The 16,333-nt window shown below is 26.5% G+C and overlaps 8 protein-coding genes across 8 annotated transcripts; 4 read left to right on the top strand and 4 right to left on the bottom strand.

The window, feature by feature from the left end:
* Positions 1 to 41: 41 nt before the first annotated feature.
* On the top strand, positions 42 to 1,297 carry PNEG_01437 (hypothetical protein; the record flags this gene model as incomplete). Its single annotated transcript, XM_007875186.1, has 3 exons — positions 42 to 632; positions 681 to 1,101; positions 1,150 to 1,297. The coding sequence occupies exons 1-3, from the start codon at positions 164 to 166 to the stop codon at positions 1,295 to 1,297; spliced, it is 1,038 nt and encodes a 345-aa protein (XP_007873377.1). The 5' UTR covers positions 42 to 163.
* A 485-nt stretch (positions 1,298 to 1,782) lies between these two features.
* Positions 1,783 to 4,136, top strand: PNEG_01436 (hypothetical protein). Its single transcript, XM_007875185.1, has 4 exons — positions 1,783 to 1,819; positions 1,865 to 3,111; positions 3,160 to 3,361; positions 3,403 to 4,136. The coding sequence occupies exons 2-4, from the start codon at positions 2,170 to 2,172 to the stop codon at positions 4,014 to 4,016; spliced, it is 1,758 nt and encodes a 585-aa protein (XP_007873376.1). The 5' UTR covers positions 1,783 to 1,819; positions 1,865 to 2,169; the 3' UTR covers positions 4,017 to 4,136.
* Positions 4,137 to 4,762: 626 nt separating this feature from the next.
* PNEG_01435 (hypothetical protein) lies at positions 4,763 to 6,351 on the bottom strand (the record flags this gene model as incomplete). The annotated part of the gene is made up of 7 exons (XM_007875184.1): positions 4,763 to 4,870; positions 4,915 to 5,037; positions 5,085 to 5,286; positions 5,333 to 5,655; positions 5,699 to 5,936; positions 5,977 to 6,161; positions 6,300 to 6,351. The coding sequence occupies 7 exons, from the start codon at positions 6,349 to 6,351 to the stop codon at positions 4,806 to 4,808; spliced, it is 1,188 nt and encodes a 395-aa protein (XP_007873375.1). The 3' UTR covers positions 4,763 to 4,805.
* An 869-nt stretch (positions 6,352 to 7,220) lies between these two features.
* PNEG_01434 (hypothetical protein) lies at positions 7,221 to 8,296 on the top strand. Its single transcript, XM_007875183.1, has 2 exons — positions 7,221 to 8,119; positions 8,158 to 8,296. The coding sequence occupies exons 1-2, from the start codon at positions 7,313 to 7,315 to the stop codon at positions 8,215 to 8,217; spliced, it is 867 nt and encodes a 288-aa protein (XP_007873374.1). The 5' UTR covers positions 7,221 to 7,312; the 3' UTR covers positions 8,218 to 8,296.
* A 52-nt stretch (positions 8,297 to 8,348) lies between these two features.
* PNEG_01433 (hypothetical protein) lies at positions 8,349 to 8,849 on the bottom strand (the record flags this gene model as incomplete). Its single annotated transcript, XM_007875182.1, has 3 exons — positions 8,707 to 8,849; positions 8,498 to 8,660; positions 8,349 to 8,450 (listed from the first exon to the last, which is right to left on the bottom strand). The coding sequence occupies exons 1-3, from the start codon at positions 8,823 to 8,825 to the stop codon at positions 8,349 to 8,351; spliced, it is 384 nt and encodes a 127-aa protein (XP_007873373.1). The 5' UTR covers positions 8,826 to 8,849.
* Positions 8,850 to 8,929: 80 nt separating this feature from the next.
* PNEG_01432 (hypothetical protein) lies at positions 8,930 to 10,480 on the top strand. The gene is made up of 6 exons (XM_007875181.1): positions 8,930 to 9,316; positions 9,364 to 9,516; positions 9,564 to 9,943; positions 9,985 to 10,098; positions 10,139 to 10,266; positions 10,308 to 10,480. Coding segments are annotated over exons 1-6 (801 nt in total). The 5' UTR covers positions 8,930 to 9,291; the 3' UTR covers positions 10,309 to 10,480.
* A 138-nt stretch (positions 10,481 to 10,618) lies between these two features.
* Positions 10,619 to 12,542, bottom strand: PNEG_01431 (hypothetical protein). Its single transcript, XM_007875180.1, has 4 exons — positions 12,293 to 12,542; positions 11,795 to 12,242; positions 11,556 to 11,753; positions 10,619 to 11,511 (listed from the first exon to the last, which is right to left on the bottom strand). The coding sequence occupies exons 1-4, from the start codon at positions 12,509 to 12,511 to the stop codon at positions 10,688 to 10,690; spliced, it is 1,689 nt and encodes a 562-aa protein (XP_007873371.1). The 5' UTR covers positions 12,512 to 12,542; the 3' UTR covers positions 10,619 to 10,687.
* A 649-nt stretch (positions 12,543 to 13,191) lies between these two features.
* On the bottom strand, positions 13,192 to 14,670 carry PNEG_01430 (chorismate synthase). The gene is made up of 6 exons (XM_007875179.1): positions 14,619 to 14,670; positions 14,439 to 14,571; positions 14,163 to 14,385; positions 13,468 to 14,112; positions 13,354 to 13,426; positions 13,192 to 13,311 (listed from the first exon to the last, which is right to left on the bottom strand). The coding sequence occupies exons 1-6, from the start codon at positions 14,651 to 14,653 to the stop codon at positions 13,233 to 13,235; spliced, it is 1,188 nt and encodes a 395-aa protein (XP_007873370.1). The 5' UTR covers positions 14,654 to 14,670; the 3' UTR covers positions 13,192 to 13,232.
* Between the last annotated feature and the right edge of the window lie 1,663 nt (positions 14,671 to 16,333).

The following is a 16,333-nucleotide window of genomic DNA, read 5'->3' as shown; positions in this document are numbered from 1 at the left end:
AGAATTATTGTTTCCGGAATATTTTTTGTTGAGTTTTAATAAGTTTTTGCCTTGTTTGTATTTGAAGGGTTATATTTTTAAAGACAAAATCGAATTATTTGGTTTTTAACATATAAAAATAAAAGCATTGGTTTGTGGTTGTTTTTTCTTAGGAAAAAACGGGATGTGTACGCCAGATATTAGAGTTGATCAATCTTCATTGCGTTTTCATACTCGAAAACAATCGTCACCCTTAAGATCTGCACAAACTAAATATAACTCAGATATGATGTGTGATTATATGGATGATACGGATCCTGGCGTTATTTTTAAATTCCGGTTTTTATGGCCTTTTAATAGAAGAGATGTGCGTCAATTATCACCAACATCAAGCATTTCTTCCAGTAGTGACCATAGTAATGAATCGGTTTTTAAGTCATCATCATATTCTTATTCTTCTGGCTCCTTATCTTGCAATGTGAGTTCATTTCCATGTTTGCTTGGTCAAATTATCGATCATGAACGGCAAAAACGATCTAAATTGCCGAGTGATTTATTTGAGTTTGAAGAGGATACTAAGCGGGCATCTGGTGCAATTATATTGGCCAGTAAACGGCTTCAATGTATCGTAAAGGACAATGAAAAAAGACCAGGTATGATTTTTTTATCATTTCTATTTATTATGATTAATTCTTATTTAGCAAATACTACAAATAATGAATCTGGACGTAAAAAATTAAAGTCGCCTTTTATTTATCATGTTTCGTTGGGCGTTTCTTCTGCGTATCCGGATACAGATTTGGAATTTTGGAGGAATAATTTGCAAAAACAGATGAGCCTCAGACATCGTAATTCTTGTCGGGTTTTTAAGAAAACCAATAAACAAACAATAACGGCGTCCCCTAAGCTTCGTTCTCGATCAGTTGCTTCTAAAACCTCTGTTATTAAAGTTCCTGATTTTCAACCATCTCCTGTTACACCGTCAAATTCTGTTTCGAATATAGTGGGGCAGGCTGCTACTCCTGAACGGCGTTGTATATCCTGTGGATCTTCTAGCACACCTTGTTGGAGACCAAGCTGGTACGGAAATACGGGATTACTATGTAATAGTTGTGGTTTAAGGTGGTTAATTATTTTTTTTGTTTAAACAATTTTATTAATTCATTATAGGTATAAGAAGATAGGCGTTCGTTGTTTGAATAAAAATTGTCGGCATATTCCTTTACGTTCAGAATTTAGGGAGATGAAAAGTAGAGTGAATGGCAATTCCACGATTGATTGTATTAAATGTGGAGGAGAAGTAAAAATCAGAGGCTAAGACTTTGACAGATCGTTCTGGAACGTTGTCTTAAGTCTTCGGCTTTTTTAACTTTGCTTCTATAAAAAACATAATGTATTTGATTGAGTAATTGAATAGAATTGGTTGATTTTGTTTAATACTATCTCTTTCTTTTATAAAGATATTCATCTAAAAACATAAAAGCTTGGGTTTTGAAGCAGAATGGCCTGAAACAATTTTAGGGAACTTAACCCTTAACTATCCAATATAATTTTAACTAGGATGGTTATCAAAAGTTAAGAGGGTCTTCTGTTTTTTTCTAAAAAAAGCTTTTATTTTAGAAATTACTTTAAAAGTATATAGAATTCAGGATAGAAACGTTAAATAAATTATTATTAACGTTAGTTTACTAAATAACATGGATGATCGTGTTAAACTGGTTTCTTTTTTTTATAAATAATCCAAGTTATTGAATAAAAATAAGATTAATGAAAGAATAGATAAACGGTTATTTTTATGTTATTAAAAATGTATAAGTTGAAAGTGAATTTTCTGTATAATGTAAAAAGAACTTATTTGTATGTTTATTTTTTTAGATAATTTTAGGAAAATGGGCTTTATATATTGTCTATATTTTAAGTATAAAATGGCTATAACATCATCAGCATCTTGTGATCATTGTAAAAAATGTTCAAAAATAAAGAATATTAAAAACAAGGTGTCGATTGGGAGATTACAAAATCGTTGTTTATTTAATATTTCGAAGGTATTGAAGGGTATTTTTGAAAGGAATACTTGTAGTGAAAGTAACAGTTTTAATAGAGCAGCTTATATTTGTGTTGGAAAAAGAGAAATATGAATGGTTTTTAGATAGTTCTTTATATTTAGAAAATAGGGTTTATTGGTATAAAATGAAATGTTTATCACCAGTTTTATCAAGTAAACGAAGTAATGATGTTTTTGATATTTCTCAGAATATTATCTGTTCAGGTCATAAAAGACTTCGAAATTCAGATGCTTTTTGTGAATTTTCTCAAATGTCTAATTTTCATATATTTCGAGACAAATTTTATATTTTGAAAGAATATAATAAAATTTCTCATTCATGGTTACTGGCAGAGTCATCTTTATCATACCTATTAAATAAACATAATTCTACGATGGATTCTAAATTTATTCCAATATTATTACAGGATTCATTGGAGATGGGTCCTCATGGCTCTGTTTCTTTGAAGATTCCTATATTTTTTTCTGCAGCCGATTATTCTATGTTTAATTCATATATTAGCCCACCTGTTACTCAGACTATCTTGCGAAAACTTGAACTTCATGAGATTTTTAAAAATGTCCAGTTTCGTCATGATATTGTTCATGAACCAAATCTTCAGTTTCGACCTAATCTTGATGGAGAAAGTGGTAAAAGAAAACGTTTTCTTGCAAGTAGATATTGGGAATGTTTGCTCAAGGAAATTGAACAGGTTCGCTTATTTCAGGTCAAACAGATGAATGGTTCAAATATTTGTCATAAATATCCTTGTGTTACTAGAATTTTTGTTTTATTTCTTGAATTGGAAGATATTTTACTTAATCTTTTGCCATCTTCTAGCAGAGAGTATATTATTGAGATCTTGGATCCAGATCTTATAGTTCAAGAACTCCTTCATAACTTATTTGATGTTGAAAAATTTATTGAACATCTTGCTTGTATTTTGAAGCAGCATTGTGCTCCTGTAAGGGATGTGTTGTTGGATAAAATGGTTCAAAAAGTTAAATTAGGATTTAAAATTAATGATCTTTTAAAATTTGTTGATGGACTTAGAATGGGCTTTGATATTCTCGAAATGATGAAACTTGTATGTATTACATCTGAAATTTTAAATCAAATTTTAAGTTTGTAATAGGATGTTGCTAATCATCAACTTCGAGTATTAAGATTATATTTTTTGGAAACTGCTGTGGAATTTGAGCAAAAATGGTTTATTGATAGAATTAGTTGGGGTAGCATTGATATTGATGATGCTTTGTCTTGGTATTGTTATTTTCATGATTCTCTTATAACATCTGACTTAAGGGATTTTGATTACCGAAAAGCATTTGTTAATGGTATTATTATTATATTTTTCATATTTAGTCTTATTATTTAGGTATTATGGCATCTATTGCATATGTTTCGTTGTTTAATTTCCCCTCAACATTTGTATTTGATATGCCCCGTCTTATGTCGCTTCGTTATAATATTCGTGATATTGTTTCTTTTCAATTAATTATTCTTCTTTTTTGGCAGCTTTTTAAGAAGCAAACTATTGAAGTTTCAAAAGATGATATATTAGAGTTTAAACAAGAATTGTGGCTTATTGTAGATAGTGAATATGGAGAAAATAAATGGGTTAACAATATTTCATCTATTACAAATCGAATTGCTAAATATGCTAATAAAACAAAATTAATCTCTTCAAATAATATTTTAAAATTAAAGGAGTTTGGTATTATAGAAAATTGGCTATATAAACATCTTTTTCCTATGTCTTCATTGTACCGTCTAGTTGAAAGTCGTATTCTTAAATCAATTGGTGATAAAATGTTTAAATCATTATGTTTTTCAAATCCAAACATATTGGCGCCTAATGTTCAACGGGAATTATATAATATGCATGCTGACATGGTTATTGAAAAATTGACTAAAATTGTTATGTTTCATTGGAAAGTATTTGGGAAATGGTATATTGAATATGCAAAAGATAGATCTATATCCATATAATCTAAGCTAGCTTTGAAGCTTTTATTAAAACTGGGATGACTTGAGAAAAATAAGAGTGCAGTGTTTATAAATAATTAATTATATTAATATTATAGAAAACATTAAATTTTCAATTTGCTTTAAATAATTGTGATACAAATATATTAATATATAATATTTTTATATTAGGATTTATTTCTATATTTCTTTAATGTTTATGATTTGTATATTAAAATGCATGAAAATTGAATTATAATGTAAGGTTTTTAGATTATTTTATTATTTTAACTATTATGTTGATCTGTTGAAATTATTTTGTATTTATTTATAAACTTTTTTATTTATAATTTTGAAATAATTATAATGTTTTAGTATTTTGAAATCTTGGAATTTAAATTTAGTTTTATAAATATTTAAAACATGTTACAGTTAATAATATGATGCAATTACATATCAACTATTTTTGTAATTTCTACATATAATTTAGATATACGGTTTTTATTTATTTTCAACAAAATAGAACATTTATTTAACATACATAAATTTAATTTATATCGTTAAAGAATTTATATTTTTATTAAATTTACTTTTTTAGGCTGTTTTTTTGAAATAAATGACTGTAGCCAATATTTGTCGTAAAAAGATCTATATGTGCAATTATAAATATCAATGAATTTAAAATTATGAAGACCGAAAAAGAGCTTTCCTATTGGACTTTTCAAAAAAATGGCAATTAAAATATAATTATTAAAATTTGTGTTTAAATTGAATCGTATTTGTTGAGGGAATGCTTCGTAAATAAATAATTCGCTAGATTATTGAATGCAAAATTATAATAGTGCAAAGGATTTGAAATGCAGTGAAAAAATATGTACCTTTAAGGATTTAAAAACTATCAAATCATATTAAATGAAATCACCTCCAATAAACATAAACCCATTCTTTTTACTACTATAAGAACCATTTTTTCTATTACTGGAAGCACCGCCAGAATCAGAACTTATGGAACTTTTACATACTGGATTAGCTCCTTGAATAATAGCTAAGAAATATAAAAGTTAATATTGATTAAAATAAATAGCAATATACCGCGTGATTTAGTAAACGCTGGACATGAAATATGAGTGCTTGATAAAATTTTTACTGTGCCTTTTATGTCAGTGATACTGGATAAAGAAATACTTTTTAAAAATCCTGTCCAATGAATCGAACCGCCAATATATCGGACTTTATCAAATCCTGAGATAACATGTAAATTTGGATTATCAGAAATTAGAAAAGTCCCTCCGATCTAAAAAAATTAGATTAAATCAATAATAGCTTAGAATATTATTTACGGAAATTAGATTTGGAAATTCAAGACTAGTTAATACAGTGTTATTATAAATAGATAATGATCCTTGAATAAAAGATAATGATTCTAGAGTAAGATTGCTTAATGTGCTTAGAGATAATCCGAAATCTCCTGTAATATTTTTTAATTGTTCTAGTTCTACAGAAGAAACACTTTGTAAAAACAGTCCACCACTGCTTTCTAAAGAAGGCAAAGAAATAGGGATTCCGTAATTATTTTGGACTAAACCATTTTGCATAAAGGAAAACTTATCTCCGATTGTAACTAGATTCGACATGTTAAAAGTGCTAAGATAATTATTATTATCTATAAATAGTAAATGAAATAAAAAAAATATCTTAGTCTTTACTAATATTTAAAGAAATAAGAGATTTCATTAAAAATCCTGATATATTGCGTAATGATGTATCTGAAACTGTAATATGATTAAGACGACTTATTCCTGTATTTAAATTGAGGGTTTGGAGCTGTGCGCATTGAAATAGAATCATAGTATCTGCAGAACTAAGTGCTGGTAATTCTATTTTTTCAAGCGCTGTTAATTTTTTAAACACTAATTTTCCTTGTACGCTAACGAGATTAAAGGCCTAATAATAAATTATTCTTATAATATTCTTAAAATATTACTTTAAATAATAAAATATCATCATTTTCATAGATAACGAGATCTCCTAGTATGTGTTCAAGATTGCCAAGATCAATTAGAGGAATAGAAGATGTAACATAAATACTGCCTTCAAATACTGTGCATTCAGAGATACGGTCAAGATCTGTTTGCGATTTCACATTAATATCCTCATCGCATTTTTCTGCTATAATATTGTTAGTCTATCCATCACAAAAATTCTTTAAATCATGCATATATCTGCATAAAATTGCGTATATCTGCGTATATTAAATACATATTAAGCGCATATATATCATTAAAACATAAAAAATTACTAACTTACCAAGAACAAAAGAAATTATGTAAAACCATAAAATTAATAATTCCATAAGCATAATGCATATATATATCCTGAAAAATCACTCCTGGTGAATTTTTATTAAATATTTCTATTTATTTCTAAAAATTCTTTAATATTTCAAGATTTCCAAAAGAAAATGCGTTTTTTTTAATTTTATTTTGTTTCTTAAGTAATTGTACTTTTTATAATAATTGGAGACGATAAGTTAATTTTATATTCCTTGCGTTATATGCGCATATAATTCGAATAAGCTTAAATGATAAATACACCAATGAAAATGTAGTATTTTAGATAAGATAGAGATCGATAAAAGTATGAAATATTTTTATAAGTAAAAATTGGGAAATATTATATATGAATTTTAAGCAAAATTTTATACATAATAATTATAAATCATCAAGATTTAATAAATAATGGATTTTGTGTATTTTTTATTGTTATAGATAAATTGAATATATATTTTATATAAAAATTGTCTTAGTTTTTTTGAAAATAAAATATGTTTATTTGTTTTATTTGTATGTTCTTATTTTGAGTTTAAAAATTGTTAATGTATTATTTTGATAATTTTGAATATTTTAAATATAGCGATTAAAGAATATAAATAATTAATAATAGAAGTAATGAGATATTTTTGTTAAAATGTGTATGAAGAATTGTTAAAATTTTAAAAGAAATATGCTTATTTTTTTATTGAGTATAAAAAAATAAAAAAGATATAATATATATGTAATGGCTTTTAAATAGATAAAACAGGCATTTTAGAAATGAATAGGTAAGGAATTAATTCATTATTTGTTTAAAAATAATATATATAATCACGTGATTCAACAATCAAGCGATGATATATTTTAATATTAAATTTTGAAATAAAAAACACTTTGATTATTAACAAGATGAAAAAGATGTTATACTTCTTATTTTAATGAGAACTCCTGCTTCTCTTTTTTTATGTTTAAAAATATACTTTTAATGATAATAATACGTTATTGAAAATGAAAAGAATAAATAATAAGTTATTAAAAGTCGAAAAAAAACATAAAAAACTAGATATTATACAATGGAAAATCTCGGATTGTGGTATGATTTTAAATCCTATATTTTCAGAAGAATATTCAACATTATTATCGAAAGCTCTTGAACATCTTATAAAAGCTAATCCTCGATTTCAGATTTTATCAGAATGTTTTTCATGTTTACCATTTTCACCAGAAGGCCTTATGGAAAATATAAATCCGTTTCAATCTCTTTGTATTATTATTTTAAGTCAACAATTGAGTAAACATTCATCAGCATCTATTTATCGAAGGTTTCTAAGATTATTTTTTTCAAATTATTTAGATACATCTCAAGATGATAAATTATCTTTATCTCAATTATCTATTTCTAAAGTTTTCCCAACACCTCAAGAAGTATATGATATATCATCTGAAGATTTACGTTTAATTGGATGTTCTTCAAGAAAAATAGAATATTTAAAATTATTGGCAGATAGCTTTCTTTCTGGAAAAATTTCTCCTAGTTTTTTTATAAATTCTTCAGATGAAGATATAATTGAACGTTTAATTGCTATTAAAGGCATTGGTTTATGGTCAGCTGAAATGTTTCTTTTATTTTCTTTAAAAAGAACGGATATTTTAAGTACTGGTGATTTAGGAATTCAAAGAGGTATGGCTTTAATGAAGGGGAAAAATATATCCAAGCCAAATAAAGGTAAATGGAAATATATGAGCCATGAAGAAATGATACAAATGGCTGAGCCTTGGAGACCATATCGATCAATTGCATCTTGGTTTATCTGGGTAAGTATTATTTTTATTGAAACTAATTAACAATATAGCGTATAACAAATACAACTTTTACACAAGAAAATCATGTTTCTTCTCTCAAAAAATACTGATTTTTCTTAAAAGGCATTTTTTATGTGCTGATATATATATCAAGTATCAAAAAAAATCTATTAAAGAAAAAAAAAAACAAAGTGATAATGAATTCATTTACAAACGTTGTTAAAACATCTTTATAGTCAGTTTAATCTTTAGGATTTTTTTCCAACATTAGGGTATCTAATTCATTTCGTTCATTCATTTCTGCCACTACTTCTTTTAAAACCGTACTGATATATCTCGTATCCTAAAAATACAATCAATATACATAATTTTTCAAGTGATTCTAATGACTTCTTCTGCTTTAACCCACTGGCTTTTAGGTAAAAGTGTATGTGTTAATGAACATTGCAAAGCAACACGTAGTCGATACACACGATCATACGCTTCTGACTTCGGTAGTCGCTTTAAAGCTGTTTCCATAGCATCATTTTCTTCTGGCAAAAGGTCTTCATATCTAATGTTGTCTATTAAATTGTTTTTATATCAGAAAAGGTTTTAACCGTAATCCGAGTTTTCTATATCCTGCAAGACTTATATAGGCTTCTGCAATAGGCTTTAGAAAAGTTGTCAAAGACTTGTATTTCAATAGAGGTTGAATTAATGTTGGAGGGACTATCATAATATTTTAAAAAAAAAGATTTTTGATCAATATCGTTTTAAAATCTTAGAAACAGCTCTCGTCGATCAAGTGATAATAAAAAAATAAGTATATCTGTCAGAAAATAGAGAGATCAGTTCTTCTAAATGTATAATTCTGATTTGTTATAAATAAATGAATGTGTTTCAAAAAAATTGGGAAAAAAAAGTCATTTCCTTGAAAAAAAAACTGTTTAAATATAGAAATGGAATATTATTGGTTAGGAAGAGAGGAAATTGACTATTATATTGGAAGAACGTCAGACGAAACGTTAAACGCAGTCTCTGGAGCGGTGTCCGGTATTTTTTCTAGTATTATTGTTTGTCCATTGGGTAAAAAAAAAACAAAAATAATTTTTGAAAGAGAAATGAATGATTTTTTTTAAAAAATAGATGTAATTAAAACAAGGCTTCAATTAAGATCAAATAATTATGTTGTTGGGGGGGAGATGAAAGCATATAAAGGGTTTTATAGTAGTTTTGTGTATTTTTTTGAAACATTATTAATTATAAATGCTTAGATACACTTTTAAGAATCTGGTTTGAGGAGGGGATTCGAGGGTTTTATAGAGGTCTTGGCCCACTCATGGCAGGATATTTTCCTACATGGGGTATTTATTTTACAATATATGAACGTTGTAAAGATATTTATGGTCGTTCTTATAATTCAGAATGTAATTATTTTATTTTTATTTTTTATTGTAGTTAACAGAAATTTTAGCTATACAAAAAGCTTCTTTGATTGTAAATATGAAATCAGCTATTACAGCAGGTTCTATTTCTTCTATTTTAACGAATCCTATTTGGATTGTTAAAACAAGATTAATGAGTCAGAATTCTCATTCGTATATATATTACCGAAATACATTTGATGCTTTTAGGAAAATGTATACAAATGAGGGTATTTTTTCATTTTATAAAGGGTTGGTGCCTTCTTTGATTGGTGTAACGCATGTTGCTATTCAATTTCCTTTATATGAATTTCTTAAAGATGTATTTTTCATTGATATTGTGGATTTTGAAAAACCGTTGTTGTTTAAAGTTGTTTTAGCTTCAGTTATATCTAAAATGGTTGCTGGTTCTATTACTTATCCTCATGAGGTAATATAATATAATATTTATATGTTTTTAATTTAATTAAGGTTATTCGTACGCGTATTCAAACTCAAATGTATCATAAAGATTCTCCAAAGATTCAATATCGGGGGGTGTTTCATACTTTTTGTCGAATATATTATGAAGAGGGCTGGAAAAGTGTAACTTTTTTATCTTTATAATTAAGTTAAAATTTATTAGTTTTATTCTGGTATGGGTACTAATCTTATTCGAACTGTACCTGTATCTATGGTTATGCTTTTGACATTTGAAATACTAAATAAGTGGTTATTTCAGATTAAACACCGTCATCATGAGTACATTAATTAGTATTTGTTTTGTATTATAAAAACTTTGTAATTTTTTCTAGATATAATTCATATACAAGTGATTGTCTGGATATTTATATAATTATAAAGCAATATTATTCGATTTTTCTTGTATTATATATTTTGATGATTTCATAAAATCTATTATAAATTAAATAATGGATATATTAAATTATATCGGTTTTTTATGAAATATTTAATTGTATTTATGAGGCGTCTTAAATGAAAATTTCTAAAAATATAGAAACTATATATGTTGATTTTAAAATATAATTTATACTTTAATATTCTATCATTATATTGCATTAAGAATCTAAGATTATATACACTTATTTTCTAATAAAAGGCTCTTCATTTAAGGATTATCATAATAATATTTCTACTTAAGCATATTTTTTGAATCAATTAGTTTTGTTTCCTGTTACTCGTCACTAACATTACACTTCTCTATAAGACAATTATCATCCATTATATAATATGTATTGTAATTTTCGAATTTCGAAAAGCTAGGAAAAGTTTGTGCACTTAAATTTGAATATGCTCTTGATCGAGTCATTTTGGGAAATTTCATATTAGTTTCTGAATAAGGAGTTATTGATGGCTCTGAGGAAGATAAATTTGTATTATTATATTGTTCATATATTAATTTTTTCATATGAGCTGACGTAGGGACTGATTTTGCCTTAGTAATACATACACTTGGTTTTACATTTGAATTATTAAAGTTTTGATTAGACGATTCCTTTCCTACATCTTTATAACGTTCGGATTGCATTTTAGATGAACTTATATTCTGATTATGTTTTTTTAGTCCTGTAATAATTGCTAATCGAGAAAATTTAGATGTAAGTTTTGTTAATTTGCGTTTAAGTTTGTCTACAATAGAAACAGCGCCATCTACTTCTTGTTGAGTGACCTCCAATAATTGATAGTTCCTAGGATCTGTCTCTTTTATCCAGTTCTCAGGATCAGATATATCTTCTAGAAGCCAAGGATGCCGTTTTATTTCTTCTAAAGTTATTCGAGCATTTGGGTCTTTCTCTAATAATCTTTTTAAAAGATTTTTTGCCTTATCACCTATAGGCGGTGTAGATGGAATTTCAAGAGGTTTTGTCGGAATAACATTCATCAATTCATATTCTCCATCAGCTGTAAAAGGGCAACTTCCAAATAAAAGACAATAAAGGGTAATCCCTAGTGCCCAAATATCAATTGCTTTAGTAATAGTACAACGTTTAGATGGATCTATTGTCATCAACATGTTTGTTCTAGTAGAAAATATTTATTACCGCAATAGCATAATTCTGGAGCAAAAAACGCAGGTGTACCCGCAGTTTTTGCAAGTTCCAGCTCATTTTCTTCTGCGGACAAACCATAACATGTATTAGAATATGAAACTCCGAAATCGGAGATTTTTACAACATGATTTTTAGTCCATAGAAGATTAGCAGGTTTAATATCTCTATGAATAATTCCTTGATAATGTACTAAAAACAATTATTTTTATTCTAAAAAATAATAAACTAACAATATTCGAGACCAAGTACAACATCCCTGAATGTAGACCGAGCTTGCCATATAGTAAGAGCTGGCTTATCATCAGATGTTCTCCAAATAACTTCTCCTCCATCCATATACTCCAGAACGAGATATATTTTCCTACTCATAGGATCATCCATAACCTCACGTAGTCTTACAACATGAGGATGAATACATTTTTTCAAAATTGCTATTTCTCTACGAATTTTTTGCTCTTGTGATGATGTTTCGTTTCTTCCGAGACGTTTCCTACTATTTCTTTCAATAATTTTTAAAGCAACATATTCGTTTGATGAAAGATCCAGCGCAAGCTTTACTTTCCCGTGGACTCCTCGCCCAATTTCACGAATAATTTCATATTTGTTGATCACTTTTCTTCCACTTACTAAATTCGTTGTTTTAAGAATATGATTCGTTTCTTTAACATCTTGCCAATTCTACCCACATATTAAAATGATTTCTTTCAAATGATATTCGTCAATTAGACCTGTGTTTCTCTCCATTTGCTATAATTAAATACTTTTGAAGAATATTGTTTTTTCATACAACTGTTCAAAGATTCTAAAGAAAAAAACGAGGATTCTTTCTTTGGCTTTTTATGGCATTCTTCAATGACATCCGACGTGTTTTTTTGGAATATTGAAGGAAAAATAGACGAAAGACTTCTTTCCTTATGATGATATGAAATCATATTATGTTCATTCATTTAAAATACTAAAAAAACAAGGTCAACTGATTCTCGTATTTCCTATTGTTTTGTATCAGCTAAGAATCATTTAAAAAATAATTTTATCTGCTTTTTATATCTTTTTTTTTACTGCCAGTAGCTTGATTTTTTACCGTCGTCAATTTTTTTGTAAAAAACTTTAAAATAAGGATTATATTTCTTGAAAAAAATATTTCTGATATTTAGGTTGATATTATAGTTCCTTGCATTTGTTTCCAATAAAGAAGTTCCTGATTTATTTATTAGGAATATTTATATTTTGAATATTTCAAATATTTTTTTACCTGTAAATTTAAAATTTGAACTTTTTTTAAGAAAATAAGAAATAAATGATTAATGAATGTATCCTGATGAGTAAGTATATTTATATGTGTTAAAAATGATAATTTTCGGAATTGAAAAATTGTTATGTAAAGTAGTTAAATGTTATATTAATCAAGGGATTTTATCTAATATTAATATGAATATATTTTTGAAATAAATGAATTTTGAATCCTATATTAAATTAAATTAAGAAAATATTAAGTTATAAAGTTAACCCTTTTTTATATTATGTTTTGTTATAAATAATTAATATATAAGTTTAATTACTGTTATTAATATGATAAAAATCGATGTTTTTAGTATTAATATCAAATAATTGTAGTTAAGTTGTAGATTAGGTATTGACGCATTTGGTGGATCAATATAGCGGGATATCTTAGGAAAATGATATTTTTGTTTTTATTGGAGGCAGAAGACTTCGAGCAGTTTGTCGAGATAGTTGAATCATAAGTGCACTTTTAATGTTTAGTTTATATATTATTATAGTATTTTTTTACTCCATAATTACCAATGCAGCCATGCACTCGACAATGGGGACAGCACGAGATGCAACATTTGGATCATGACGTCCTAAAAATATTTAAATTAATGAAATAAAACTAGTATTATACCTTTAATAAAAAGCATACCATTTGTTCCTTCATAAGAAGAAGTAAATTGTTGTTTTCCTATGCTCGCAGGAGATTTAAAGGCAACTTTAAAAAAGACGTTTTCTCCGTTTGAAATTCCACCCTGAATCCCTCCTGAATTATTTGTCACTGTTCTTAATTTATTGTTTGTGTCCATAATATAAGGATCATTATGTTTAGAACCTGGCACTTGTGTTCCTTTAAATCCTGATCCCACTTCAAATCCCTTTGTAGATGGAATCGAAAGCATTGCATGTGCTAATTTAGCTTCTAATTTATCAAAACAAGGTTCTCCCAATCCTGCTGGTAAATTTCGAATAACACATGTAATTGTTCCACCGATAGAATCTTGATTTTCTTTTGCACGTTCAATACGTGCTATCATTGCTGCACTCGTTACCATATTTGGGCATCGAACTAGTGATGCATCTACTTGTTCTCTTGTAACTGTTGATAAAAATGATAAATATGCTTGTGAAATAGGCGACTCTATATCATCTTCATTATCCTCTTGATTCATGTCCCATTCCATCTGAATTTTTCCTATAGATGAAACAAATGCTACAATTTCAATTTTATATGTTTCAGAAAGATATTTTTCTGCAATTGCTCCTGCTGCAACTCTACCTAAAGACCCTCATATTAATAATTTAATATTATTCTACCTATCGATCCACCTATTGTTTCTCGTGAACTACTTCTACCTCCTCCAGTACTTGATTTTATACCATATTTTTGTAAATATGTTAGATCTGCATGGCTAGGTCGAGGAAATCTTTTTATCTCTTCGTAATCACTAGGCTGACAATCTTCATTATAAATAATCATTCCAATTGGTGTTCCTAATGTAATTCCATCTTCAATTCCCGAATGAAGATGCACTAAATCTTGTTCATTACGCTTTTTAAAATGTAAATCAGATGTCTTCTTAAAAGTTATAATATTCATAATACCTGTGTCGTAAGTGTATTCTGACCTGGACGGCGACGTCGTAATTGAATTTGAATATCTTCTTCACTCAAAAATAAACCTGGTGGTACACCATCTACAATACATCCTACTGATTGACCATGAGATTCTCCATATCTATAAAGAAGTCAATATTATATTAGAAAAAAATGATAAAACAAAACGTTGTAACACGAAATAATGTCCCAAATGTAGACATCAAATTATACAATACAAGCTGGTCTGGTATCGAGATAATAGTCAAGTATATACTAAAATATGTCGATTTATATTTATTTATAAAAATGTTCAATCAGATAACATTCAATTAAAATATTTTTTTATAGAATCATTTAAATATAAAGTATAAAATAACATATAAATAGAATCTATACTATTTATATGTGATATACATAAGATGTATATTTTTAAAGATAAATTTATAAAAAAAAAAATAAAACACAATATAAACGGAAGTATTTTATGGTATTTTAGCTTTTTTTATAAATTTATCTTTAAAAATATTTAAAATAAATACAAGTTTAATATATTCCTTTAAAAAGATGCGTAAATTAAATATACGAAGACTCAAGATGTAGCTAGGTATAAGACCTAAATATTAGGTAAAGATAGCTAGGTATAAACTCTTATAACGCTTAGATATGTTATAACCCTAATCTGAAATACGAGTTAGGGGTAAATTCTTGACTCGAAACCTGCTAAGGCACAAACCCTAACCCTTTTTCAATATTTAGTTAGGGATAAACTTTGCAACTTTAATTTGTGCTTTAAAAACGTTCTTTAAATATTATTAGAAATAATTATCACTAAGCATCCGTTATCGATTAATTTAATTTTTTGAAATATCTTAATCTTTATTAAAAAAAAATGATGTAATAGTAAGATTTATTTAAATATTTTTAAAATATGAATTAACATATTATAATTACTTTAAAAAAAAATAATAATTTATTATATCATTTTATAAATATGTTCAATAGTAAAAAAATTATATAATACTCAAAGATTCTTTTAAAAAATAAAAATATAAATTATGTTTTTCTTCTATTACCATATAAGGAAAAAATGTAACTTTTTTTCCACAAGCGGAACATTATTTTTTCCTATTTTTTTAGATTGGTTTGGGGTTAGAAAAGTGGCGGATTTGAAAAAAAGTTAAGTCTGTATATAATATGATTAAATAAGTTTAAGTAAAAATTAAAAATAAAGATAAGGAAAGGGTTATTAAAAAATGAGAGAATCAGAAAATAGAAAAAAATAGTTGACAAAAAATAAAGTTAAAAATAGAGATAAAAGTTTAGTACTAAATTTTTCATTAATTAAAAAAATAGGAGAATGTTTAATCCTATTATGATTCTTTAGCTTCATTGTTCCTTTTTAATACTTATAAAAAAAATGATTATTTTTTTTATAAGTATATTCATAAAAAAAATAAATTACATTAATAAAATATATCTTTAATTAATAGAAATAACTATTATTTAATTATTATTAATTTTATTTTTTTATATACTTTTATTACGATTAATGTTTTATCGATTTATTAATATATATATAAGTTTATGTAAATTTTCTTTTAAAAAAAAAATAAATAAAATTATAAATAAAAATACTAGTAAAATCCTTAAAAAAGTGTAATAATAAAAGGTATTTATTATAAAAAAAAAATAAAAATATATAAAAAAATATTTTTCTTCTAATACTTTTTTAGTTGATATATGGGGACACCTCCCGTTAAAAAAAAAGGTCAAGTTAAGAGAAAAGTCAAAAGAAAAAAGCGAGATCGCTTTCTTATGAAAAGTCAGTAGGACTCTAGTTGTTTGTTTAATAAGAAGAGCCTTTAAGGTTCTTCTTAAGGTATGTAATATTTATTAATGTT

Source organism: Pneumocystis murina, assembly GCF_000349005.2.
Source record: "Pneumocystis murina B123 chromosome Unknown supercont1.4, whole genome shotgun sequence".
NCBI classification, from domain to species: domain Eukaryota; kingdom Fungi; phylum Ascomycota; class Pneumocystomycetes; order Pneumocystales; family Pneumocystaceae; genus Pneumocystis; species Pneumocystis murina.
This window is presented reverse-complemented; position numbering and strand designations above follow the sequence as displayed.